General features: G+C 43.6%; 1 protein-coding gene across 1 annotated transcript in view; it reads left to right on the top strand.

Moving 5' to 3' along the window:
• Positions 1 to 12,025, top strand: part of WDR70 (WD repeat domain 70) — a 331,125-nt gene that overhangs the window by 289,829 nt on the left and 29,271 nt on the right. The window contains exons 14-17 of the mRNA XM_019517943.1: positions 2,176 to 2,276; positions 6,011 to 6,090; positions 7,418 to 7,534; positions 9,939 to 10,101. Of these exons, the coding sequence (XP_019373488.1) occupies positions 2,176 to 2,276; positions 6,011 to 6,090; positions 7,418 to 7,534; positions 9,939 to 10,101 (461 nt within the window). The remainder of the gene's footprint in view (positions 1 to 2,175; positions 2,277 to 6,010; positions 6,091 to 7,417; positions 7,535 to 9,938; positions 10,102 to 12,025) is intronic.

The following is a 12,025-nucleotide window of genomic DNA, read 5'->3' as shown; positions in this document are numbered from 1 at the left end:
GATACTGTCCGTTTCTGATATGATCCTGAAAATCACAAATGTGTTTTGCCACTTTTTGTAAAGTATATTTATATACCAATGGCTTAGTACAGTTAGTTGACTTTTCAGAGTTTGTATTTGTTTAGGTTTGAACAAATTGTATTCAAAGAACATTTTACTGCTCTGAAAGATGTATAGTGCTGTGTTTTATGGCAGTTTCTTCTGCCTGCTCTGAAGCACGTGCCACAGTGTTTTTAAGTGTGCTCTGCATATTTGACAAGTTAGAAGCATAGCAATTCCCATCAGGGCTTGAGCCACACTGTCTCAGGATTTGTTTTTGTTGGCTGGTATCCAGTACCATGCTATTAAAATACATTTACTTGACAGTAGAAAGTGGTGAACCACATTAACTACGAAGTTTTTAAAAGGCTGGCTAAACACATGCACTAAATATGACTAAAAGAAAAGGCCACCCACCTTTGACCTTGGACTCTGCCTGTGTGTGTTAGAATTACTGTAGCATCTGAGTAATAATTGATAGGGTAATGCATAAGAATTTTCTCGAATTCAAACAGCTAATCCACAGGGCTGCACACATATACCCCACCAAACTGAGGAAGGCCAGTGCTTATTCTATGGAAAAGGGAAATCTAATGTCGGTAGGTTTTATGGTATTCTGGTAAGCTACTAGCATATGATTCAGATATAATACTTAAACAAAAAGAGGTTGGGGCCAGACACAAGAAGAAAACAAAGGTAGGGAAGCTGACAACTGGCAATGTTTCAACAAGCTACGATTTTACAGAAAAGGCTTAAAATGGCTGTGGTATCCCAGGTTCTTCAGTATTATATTTCATTTGCCCTCTCCAGTTAAACTTATTTTTGTTATAGTTTTCCTCTTAAATTTGTACTCTGTAGATCATAAACACTCTTAACGTACTGATACATTTGAAATACTGTAAATACTTTTTCTCTTGCATGCATCACCCTTCTGTGCATCTTTTGAGACAGAGGGAGATTTAACACACAATTGCTGATTCATTTTGAGAAGCCTAACCCTTCCTTTTGGTGAAGGGAAGAGCAGTAGGTTTGGGAGGAAGGGCAGGAAAGGTGGTTTCTATATTTCAATGAAGTAATAAGATGAGGATGAGTCCTGTTAAGTCTTGGGTACATTTCTAACGAATGTAACACATACTTTCAAGCCCTCGTCCTTCAGTTTTGGATATTATCCCTTTATACAAATCTGTCCTCAAACAATTTCCACTCTCCATTTACCTTAATACATATAGTATGGTGTTTCGATTTGTTGTGTTCCATTGGAAATTGTGCCCATTGTTCTGTCTCTATCATCATTTAGTTCTTGAGTCAATTGTCTTGAAAGTCTCTAAATTTTTCACTTTGAGTTGATTATTCAGATTAAAAGGAGTGGTGATATGTTATGCAGAATAACATACCATGAGTGAAAAAGAGCATAGTGCTCAGGCCTTGATTTCTTAACGCCAGTTTCTACACTGATCAGAAAAGCAGTAGACGTGTTATCCCTGGAGTACAGGCTTGACTACAGATACAGATTGGAATTAGATTAGATGGGATATCCTAGATAAAGAAAAAATTGAGACTAGGAATCACTGATTTTTAAGTTGTTGTAGAATCTGTGAGCGAGTGATTGGCATAGCATTTGAAAGTCTTGTTCCACTGGGAAGAAGGACTAGATGAAGTAAGAATCATGGCGAGTTTATTATAGAGAGAAGAAAAACCCAGAATTTGAAGGAAAAAACAAAAAGAAAAGTCCACTAAACTCCCCAACTTGCACACTACAAAATCCCAAACAATCTCATTGTTTTCCTTCAGCTATCCCCTTAAAATTGTTCTTAACTGTGGTTTTTGCAAAATGTGACAACAACTGGGTTGCCGAACTCCTAAAACTACTGGATATCACGATGATGAAGACCATCTTGTTCCCTTATAGTGTCCCATCTATGTGTTTCTGTCTGTTGTTCCTCTCATATTTAAATCTTAAATTTTGGGGGAAGAGACCGTCTTTTTCTTCTGTGTTTTTAAAGATTCTAGCATATTTGGGTCCCAGTCCAGAACTAGGACTCATACACATTTTGGTAATACATATATTAATAGTAAGAGGTAAATGGTTTCAGACCCAAAGATGATGATCAAATATCAATCTTAATTTTCTTTCAGAGTGTTGTGCGTTGTCTTTGGCATCCCAAGTTGAACCAGATCATGGTTGGTACAGGAAATGGATTGGCTAAAGTATACTATGATCCCATCAAAAGTCAGAGGTATTTAATAATGACATAACAATGATTAAAACAATATGGTTATGATTAAAACCATGCTTCTTTGTTTTCTTTTAATTAAACTAGAAGTGAAGAAATAGATTTACAAAGATTTTTCTTGCAGAGTTTTGTTTTATTGTAATAGAGTAAAAAAAGTATCTTGTGTTCTTTAAAAGCAGTCTGTTTTCTACTAATCCTTCTGTTGTGCTGCATAGTTGTGTATTAAATTTGGAAACAAACCAAAGTTATGAACGCTTTCATCAATATGTTGTATAGAAACTGTATTAAAAGCTTCTGGCTATCAGATCTCCAACTGGTTAGTGCAGGTTATAGTGTAATAAGGCTGTTTGTTCAGCAGAGTCATTTTTGTGGTTCTAAAGTTGTATTTTGTTTGGGGTCCTGACTCTTATCTTGAGTTTCAGTGAAGAGCACAATTAGCTTAAAATTAAATTTGAGGGAAGGAATAGGATGAAAGCTCCCCATCTGTTGCACTTTTGTAACCACCTATGGCCATTCACTACATACCTATAGGACAGCAAAGTGGAAGTGAGTGATGAAGAGGAAAGCTAGCAGCTTGGATTGAATGGGTGAATTTAACAACTCTAAAAATTGCTTTCTCTTGGTATTATATTAACTCCTTTGTCCCTTAGTTTGACTGGCATGACTATTGGGATATATTTCCCTTCAAGCAGGTGGAGAGTGTACAACTGACTTTTCATTAATTTATTTATTACTGTATTTACTCATATTTAAGATGAGTTTCTTTTCCCCATTCAACATGGGAGGGGGGAAGCCCCTCATCAATACAAGGGTGGGGGTGAGGCAGAACCTGCAGCTCTGATTCCAAGCACAGGAAGCTCAAAGCACCTGCTGCCTCTGGCTGTAGCTCTGGGGTAGGGGCTGAAGCTAACGATGCCATCACAACAACTGCTGCATGGCTGAGGTAGGGCCAGAGGCAGCACATGTTCCCCACTTCCTACCCCTAGCCAGAGCCAGAGTTGCAAGTGGAAGATGAGGAGAGTAGAGGGCAAGCAACAGGGGGCACCAAGCAGGGGGGCAGTGGCATGGGAGGCAGGCAGCAGAGGGAGCAAGTGGAGGGGGGGGAAACAGGTGCCTGTGGGTGCAAGCACCACAGGAAGTGGCAGGTATCAGCAGGCATAAGCACGAGTGGGAGCGCAGGTAGCATTGAGGACAGGCAGGAGGGGTGCAGGTGGGAGAGGCACGTAGGGGGGTACTGGCACCATGGTAGCATGCATGGGGATGTACAGGCTCGGGGGTGGGGGTTGGCCGCTGGGGGGTAAGTGGTGGGGAGGACAGGCTGCAATGGGCAGAGGTCACTTAATTACCCTGGTGCCTACCCCACAATCACCTGCCCCCTGGCCAGTGTTTGTCCTACTGCAGTAGTAGGGGTTGATTTTAAAACAGCCGTCCAAAAGTTAGATTCTATACATGGAAAATTATTTTTTTAAATATAAATTTTCCATGTCTAGAATCTAATTATTGGGGGGTTATCTATATATAGATATAGATAGATATATACTGCCCTTCTCCACAAAGGCTTACAGCAGAGTGCAGTACAAAATAACTTACCAAAGATATGTAAGAAAATCTCCCTAAATGGTACCCCAACTTAACTTTCCTTGCTAAACACCTACCCAAAGAAGAAGGTCTTCCTCTTTCTGGAAGAGGTCTAGTCTTGGGTTCCAGTGAGCCAAAAAGGGGAAGGAATTCTAAAGCTGAGGAGGGACCTTTGAAAATGACCTTCCACATGTTTTGCCAAGTGAACTTGGTGCATTGATGGTACCAGCAGGAGGTTGCTCTCTGCTGACCTTAAGGATTGAAACAGAGCATAAGGGAAAAGTTGATATATAGGGCCTAAATCATTTAGGATTTTATAAGTCAAAACTAGCACCTTGAATTGAACCCACAAAGCCATTGGAAACTAATGCGAACTCTGGAGTAATGGGCTCTTGATGATCCAGGCCCATTAGAAGGTAGACTGCCACTGGCTGTGGCTTCTGTATGGTCATGAACTAAGGTTAGCCTCACCTAGAGGCATTGCAGGAGTCTCGCCTCATTGTTATAAAAGAATGAATGATGGTAAATCTGAAAGAAAGGGTCACAGACTTCTTACCAGTTAGAGATGATAAAAGGAGCTCCAAGCCAGCGGCACCACCTGGAGATCCAGGTGTACTAGAGGATTCAGGCTGTGAACTTGAGTGACAAGGGGAGACTGAACCCTGTCAGTGAGAAGTGTCTCAATCCTTCCTACCAGACCATGAGGTCTGCTGAACACCATTACCTCTGTCTGGGATGCCACTTTGTGCACACAGTGGGGTGAGGTTGCCTGTGCACAGGGTAGGGAGGGCACTTGCTCATGGAGTGGGCCTTGGTGTGTGGCTTCTGAAACCACAGCCCACATGGTATGCGGCCCCCAGCTGCACAGAAGTTGGCCAGCACTGTCCTGTGTTTTAACTAGGTGGTTATATAACAGAATCATAGAAATTTAGGGTTGGAAGGGACCTCGGGAGGTCATCTAGTCTGACTCCCTACTCAGCGTAGGACCATCCCTAACTAGATCATCTCAGCCAAGGCTTTGTCTAGCCAGATCTTGAAACCCTAAGGAAGGAGATTCCACAACCTCTCTGGGTCACCAGTTCCAGTGCTTTAGTACCTCGTAGGGAGAACATTTTCCCTAATATCTAACCTAAATTTCCCGTGCTGTAACTTGAGACCATTGCTCCTTGTTCTGTTGTTTGCCATCACTGAGAACAGTCTAGCTCCATCCTCTTTCAAACCTCTTACAGGTAGTTGAAGGCTGCAATTAAATCCCCCTCAATCTTCTCTTCTCTAGACTAAATAAGCCCAATTCCCTCAGCTTCTTCTCGTAAGTCATGTTCGCCATCCTCCTAACTATTTTCATTGCCCTCCACTGGACTCTGTCCAACTTGTCCACATCCTTTCTGTAGCGGGGAGCTCAAAACTGGGGACAGGACTCCAGATGTGGCTTCACCAGGTCAGAATAAAGGGGAAGAACCACCTCAGTCCGCCTGCTGGCAACACTCCTTTCAATGCTAATATGGTACTAGTGTTCTTTGCAGTTAGGGCACACTGTTGGCTCATATCCAACTTATTGTCTACTGTAACCCCTAGGCTCATCAAAGCAAATCTCTGACCCTGAGGCTCAAATGAAAGAGGTGTACACTTGCCTGTAGCAGTATATATTGCTCATGTAAGCCCCAGTTTAGTGTCTTCAGACCCAGTCTGGTTTGGGGTTTCCTTTTCCATCCTTTGCAGAAATGTGCATATAGATGGTTAGTGCTTACAGAGGGGCTGAAATAATAGCACCAGGATAGGTCACGCTTACTGCCAGCAAAACTTAAGCAAGTTTTCTCTCCACAGTTCTTAATGCAGCTCCACTTATATTTCTGCATGCCTGTTGCTTAAGAGAGGATAACACGTTTCAACTGTTGCAAACTGAGTGGGAGGGGAGTTTTGTCGTAGGCAAGTGGAGGATAAAATAAATCTGCCGCTTTCTTTTCGCTTCCCTCTTAAACAGTACTATAACATGTATTTATCTCTCTAGCCTTCCTTATGTGGCTTTATATACATGCACACAAGGAGAAACATATTAGTGAACTTTTAAAGTTCCATTTAACACAGTCAGGAATATTTGTCTTAAATCATTACTACTTGTTATAAAGAAACAAACTAAGGCATGGTATGTTTTCTCCTAGGGGAGCAAAATTATGTGTGGTTAAAACCAAACGGAAAGCTAGACAAGCAGAGACACTTACACAGGATTACATTATAACACGTAAGTAATTTAAATATACCCTTATAAGAAGCTCTTTTGTTTTTGTCATGCATCACATATTTTCCAGAATCTCTAAATCATTTATATTTCCCCTTATACTTTGTCACATTAATAAAGTATTTCTATTACTTGCACATTTTAATGGAACTATTTAGGAACTTGTGTGTAGCCAAGAATTCACTTGTTAGTAATAATATTTGCTAGAAGTAGATATGAGCTGTTTCTGGCAAAAGTCTGAATGGCCAAAAGTTTGCCTTTAGAAAGCCAGGGTGGCTTCCTAACTATTTTGTTCCTAATTGTTTAGTTTTTTCTTGAACATTGTTGAGGCCTGACGAAGATACTTCCATATGCAGTATGGAAGTGGAAAATGTTTCTAAATTGATAATATTTTAAGTTTCACTTGAGTTTTGTTAAGGGCTGTTGGGCTTTTTGTTAAGATATGTTGCTGTTGTGTGTGACATTTCTGGGTGGGATTAGTAGGAGCTTTTCAAAAAGCACATTTTTCTATTGTAATTCTTAGAAAAGTAAAATAATTCCTTTTCTGAAATGGAATATCTTTCCACCTATAACATTCAGTGAGCCATGCTTTAGTGTCAGAGTTTCATAGGGCTGCTTAACATGCATAAATGCGACTGGAGGGGATTAGGTGTTACTTCTAAAACACAGGCATGTTATTAATCAGCTTGGATTTTCCTCCAGCAACCTTTTCTCTGCATACAGCAAAAAGCTTGGATCTACGCATTAGTCACCTCAGATGCTCTATGCAGACCAATCAAGCACTCTGCTTGCCAACAAATGTTTCAGCCACCTCATATTTCATGAAATCTGCAAAAATAAAATCTAAATATTTATTCCTAGAGGTATACAGCCGTGTCACCTGGACTGTGGTTTTATCAAGTCTAAAACATTAAGCAGGCTTTCAAGAACAACCTGGAAAGTGATATTGATGAGTCAGTGAGTTCTGTCTTCCTCAGTAAAAAAAAATCCACAGTGTTGCCATATTAGAGATCACCCTATGCTGCTGACAATATCGCCTTTTGTTTGGAGGTTAAAAACACCACACAGATCCCATAGCAATTTTCTCCAGAATTAGGTATATGTAACTCTGATATTTGAGCCAAATTGTGACTTAGTTAATTAGATTCTTCCAACCTAAATTCACAAAGCACTATAAAACATATTTTGATAAAGAATTGTGCAAGCAGGTAAGGCATTCTAGTATCCCTTGTGCATGAAAGCTACTCATAATCTGGCCCATAGGATTAAAAATTTAAAGGCAAATATAGACACTAACATTTAGATTTTTTTTAATGTGAATCTTCTTCAGCTCATGCCCTTCCAATGTTCCGTGAACCACGACAACGAAGTACAAGGAAACAGTTGGAAAAGGATAGATTGGATCCTGTGAAATCTCACAAACCAGAACCTCCAGTAGCAGGACCAGGTAATTCAGACTTGTTATAAGCAAATGGAAAATTATACTGGAGATCTATAAGTATCTCTTGCTCATGCTTCTTTAGATTTAAAAACGTAAGTGCCATACTGGGTTAGACCAACGGTCCATCTAGCCCTGGATGCTTTACAGGGAGAGCATTGAACTAGATATTATCTAGAGTTATCTGTCCCATATTTAGTACCCTCCCTGGCATCTACTGTTATTGGCTTAAGAGCTGCCAGAGGAAACATCTCCGGAAACATCTCCAACCATTCTGTTCAATAGCCATTAATAGATCTGTCATCCATGAATTTATCCAGTCCCTTTTTTAATGTGGCTATGCTATCTGCCTCTACCATCTCCTGCGGCAGTGGATGTAACTACAAGTCACATAAAAGAAGTGCTTTCTCTTGTCCGTTTTAAACTGCTCACCCTTCAGTGGGTGCTCCCCTGTTCTAATATTCTGGGACTTGGTGAACACCAGTTTGCTGGTCACTTCGTACACAACTTTCATGGTTTCATAGGTCACTGTCATGTTCCCCCTCAGCCTTCTCCTTTACTTCAGTCGTTATTTGGATGTACACTGTCTTTGACCCATCTACATGTTAAACTTAAGGCGTCCACATACGGAGTTCGGATGAGTTGTTACAGGCTGGGTCAGCACCCCTCTCCTCCCCCCTCCCCCCATGCAACGACTCATCAAAACTTCCTGTGGGGCTTTGAGCAGATGATAACCAGTGTTCAGGAGCAGGGCAAGCGCAATCCATTCGCTGCCCAGTGGGGGTGGGAGGGGGAAGCTGTGGGGGAGGCAGGTGTGCATGTGTGTTGGGGGCGGCATTGCTGCCTGGGTGCTAAGTCCCAGGAGCCAGTTGGGGGAGGCATGGAAGTGATTCAGCAGAACTCGCCTGGTCTGGGGCTGCCCCCACAGTGCTCCACGTGGGGCCAAGCCATGGGGACAGCTGCAGACTGGGCAAGCTGTGGTGTGTGCAACTTCTGGCAGGGCTGTTCCCAGTGCACCTGCAGCCAGCCAGGTGCTGTTCTGCTCTCTTGCCTCCAGTAGGAGCTGCCAGGCTGAGGCTTCCTGCATGCCTGCCCAGAGCAGCTTGGCAGGGGCAGGGGCAGGAACAGGAGGAGCCACTGCTGGAGGCAAGAGGAGCACAGCATCACCCAACTAGCTGCACTGGGAACAACCCTGGTGGCTGCACTTGCTGGCTGGGCCCTAGGCCGGCAGGGCTGTTCTGCTCCCCTCGCCTCCTGCACTTGCTATGCCATTCTGGGCAGGCAGGAGGGAAGCTTCAGTCAAGTGGCTCCTGTCCCAGTGCACAGGGCTCTGACTCCAGTTCACAGCTGCTTTCTACCCACTGCTCCTGCCTGCAGGTGACTGCTCATCACACCAGGCAGATGGAACGGGTGGAAGGCAGCTGGGAGATGCAGCCAGAGCCTCGCATGCTGGGGCAAGAGCCACCTCACTGAAATTCCCCCCAACTCCTTGCCCCTCAGCGCAGCAAGGGTAGGAGTTGCAGCTGGAGGCGAGGGAGCGAAACAGCCCCCACAACCTGGGCCCCGGCCAGTGTGCACTTCTTCCAGCAGGGAGTTCCCAGTGTGGCTGCAGCCAGTTGGGTACTGCTCTGCTCCCCTCACCTCCAGCAGTGGCTTCCAGCACTGCTCTAGGAAAGTGGGTAGGTAGGTGGGAAGCTTCGGCCAAGTGGCTCCTGCTGGAGGTGAAGGAAGCAGAGCTGCACCAGGAACAGCCCCTCCAGAAGCTGCACATGCTGGCCAGGGTATGGGCAGCAGTGTGGTGTGGGCTGCCTGAACAGGAGTGGGTGTGGCTTGGCCCCATGCAGAGCTCCATGGGGGGCAGCGAGGGGCTAGATCATCAATTTATGGGCTGAATCCAGTTTTCAGGTCATATTTTGCCCAACTCTGCCTTAAATGGTCACCCAGCCACACATTCAATCAGTTAATGGCATTCGACAAAATATGTGTAATAACTTTGTTTCCTATCATGCCATTAATTGAATTGCGTGTCACACCTCAGCTGGGAGATTGCAGCAGCTGTAGTCTGGCACAGAAGGAGATGCGATTATATGGTTTAGTCTTTAGATCCCACCTTTATCTGCACATGTAGAGAGGCCATCAAATACGTGTTTGCACAGTGCCTAGAGCAATAGACATTGCTCACTGGTTGAAGTGCTGCTATGAATAACTAAGCACTCCATTTTTTACCAGACCCATAATGTATTTAGGAGAAGTCTTGTGTGAAAGTAGTTCTCAATGCATTTTCTGTTCTGTCTATCTACTTCCTCAGTAATATTATGTAGCTCCCATACTCCATCCGTGTTACAGACACAGGCATATTTAGTTTCTCTGGCTATTTTTTAAATTTCTCTCTTAAATTATTTTTCTGTTGTAGGTCGTGGTGGCCGTGTTGGAACACACGGTGGTACCTTGTCGTCATATATAGTCAAGAATATTGCACTGGATAAGACTGATGATAGCAACCCTCGAGAGGCCATTTTACGTCATGCAAAGGAAGCTGAGGAAAACCCATACTGGGTTGCGCCAGCATATTCTAAGTAAGGAAATAATTTTAAATGCAAGTAATACTTCTTAAACCCACTGGGAGTTCAGTATAAATAGAAGAAATATATTTTTAACAGCATTCTTTGTCTTTTCTGGATTCTTGCCATGCATGTGTAAACTAACAGTATGTCAAGCTCTAATATGAAGGTAGTATTTGAAGCACATTAAGTTGTTAAAAGTATAAATATCAGTTTTTAAAAGTAGTCTTTCAGGACTCAAAAACTATTTTAAATCTTGCTAAACTTATTAGTCATAATAGTTTTTATTCTGCTAAATCTGTTGTAGTTAAACCCCAATAAGCACCCTTACTTTATGGGTAAGGACAGGGATTACACACAAACCAGTTTAAGTGATCAGAAACTGGTTTAAACCTGTCACAGAACAGATGTCCAGTGCACATAAGCCAGTCTGAAAATGACAGAAACCAGTTTGAGATAAACCTGGTTGAATATAGTATCAGACTTAACTTATTGGCTCAAACTGGTTTATGCAATGTCTGTCCCAGACCTCTTGCTGGTTTAAATTAAACCAAACTCCCCCAGCATCCCAGCATGCTCTCTCGGCTGGGCAGGGCTCTCTGCTCCACAGCAGGGCTGGCCCTTCCCCTCTGCTCCCTGGCTGCAGCTCCAGCAGAGACTTGCAGACACAGAGCGTGTGCCTGGCTTCTCTCCGCTAAGCAGGGATTATTTCCCCCTCCCCTCCCCTCCCCACCCCCGCCTTTCACAGACATCTCACCATTAACTAGCGGACTACATGCTGCCTATGGTCTGTGCTGTGGAAGATGACAAAGGCAGGCAGGCTTTTTGGAGCTAATCAACAGGTATCTTAATGTCCTTCCTTGGAAAAGCTGTTTAAGAGGAGCTTCAAGACAGGCTTTGTTTTCTTAATGGGTTGAAAAATACTGAGTTAGGTGTGATAAACATTCCCTGCTGGGCCACTCAGAAGCAGCAAGAACATCAGAGCATCCTTCCAGGGCCTGGCCATGCCCCCCTCAGCTCAGCTTTGTGGAAGAGAAGGGAGGGCTCCTCTAGCACTCCCAGGCTTCTAGCCTGAGCCAATTCAGACATGTGCCTGCATTTCTAGAATGAAAAGGGAATGTTTATCCACTTCCAAATTGGTTCAGGCTTTGCTGGTAAAGATTGAATCAATTCATCAACATTTTTGCTTCCAAATTATTGGTGTTAACAATATACCACGTTTTCATATCTAGACCTCAAAATGCCTCCCATGCAAGGTAAGAATCACTAAGACAAATTTTACAGCTGCAGAAAGTAAGTTGTACAGAGAGATTAAATGGTTTGCACAAGGTCATTTAGCAGGCAGAGTTGAGAACAGCTATGCTTCTAATTCCCAGTCCAGTGCTTTATTTTCTAGAATTATTTCCTCTAATTTTTATCTTTATAATAAGAAAATAACAAAGTAAAAGGCAAATTTGAAAACTACCTTCAGGCTTACAGCAATGTAATAGCAGTGGCTGTTTGGGTTTTGGACAGCTGGAACAAGAGACAATCTGAGCAGGGTGCAGGTCCCAAGGCAAATCAGCCTGTGCAGGGCCCCACCCCTGGACCTGAGGAAGCTGGCGGCAGATTTGGCGGCAGGGGAGAGGAGGTGCCAAGTGGCTGGATGCTCCGGATTCGGCAGCAGGTTCAGTGGGGGCCCGGCAGCAGCGCGGAGTCACTGCTGCCGCTCCACCCGGCTCTGTGGGGCCCTCCAAAGCACGAGGCCCAGGGCGGTCACCCTGATTCACACCGCCTGGGATGGCCCTGGTTGGGACCATGGGACCATGCTGTTAGACATCTGAATGCTATCCTGTTCTTCTCTGCTCAAATCCTGAATACTCATTAATGCTAAAGGCAAGTGGGTCCTTCTTCACCTCCTTCCCAGGTCTTGTGACTTATTCTTGAGGCTAAGATGAAG

The sequence above is a fragment of the Gavialis gangeticus genome, unplaced genomic scaffold (assembly GCF_001723915.1).
Source record: "Gavialis gangeticus isolate Ggan-Ray unplaced genomic scaffold, GavGan_comp1, whole genome shotgun sequence".
NCBI classification, from domain to species: Eukaryota; Metazoa; Chordata; order Crocodylia; family Gavialidae; genus Gavialis; species Gavialis gangeticus.
The sequence above is the reverse complement of the archived record's forward strand: the minus strand, read 5'-3'. Positions and strand labels throughout refer to the sequence as shown.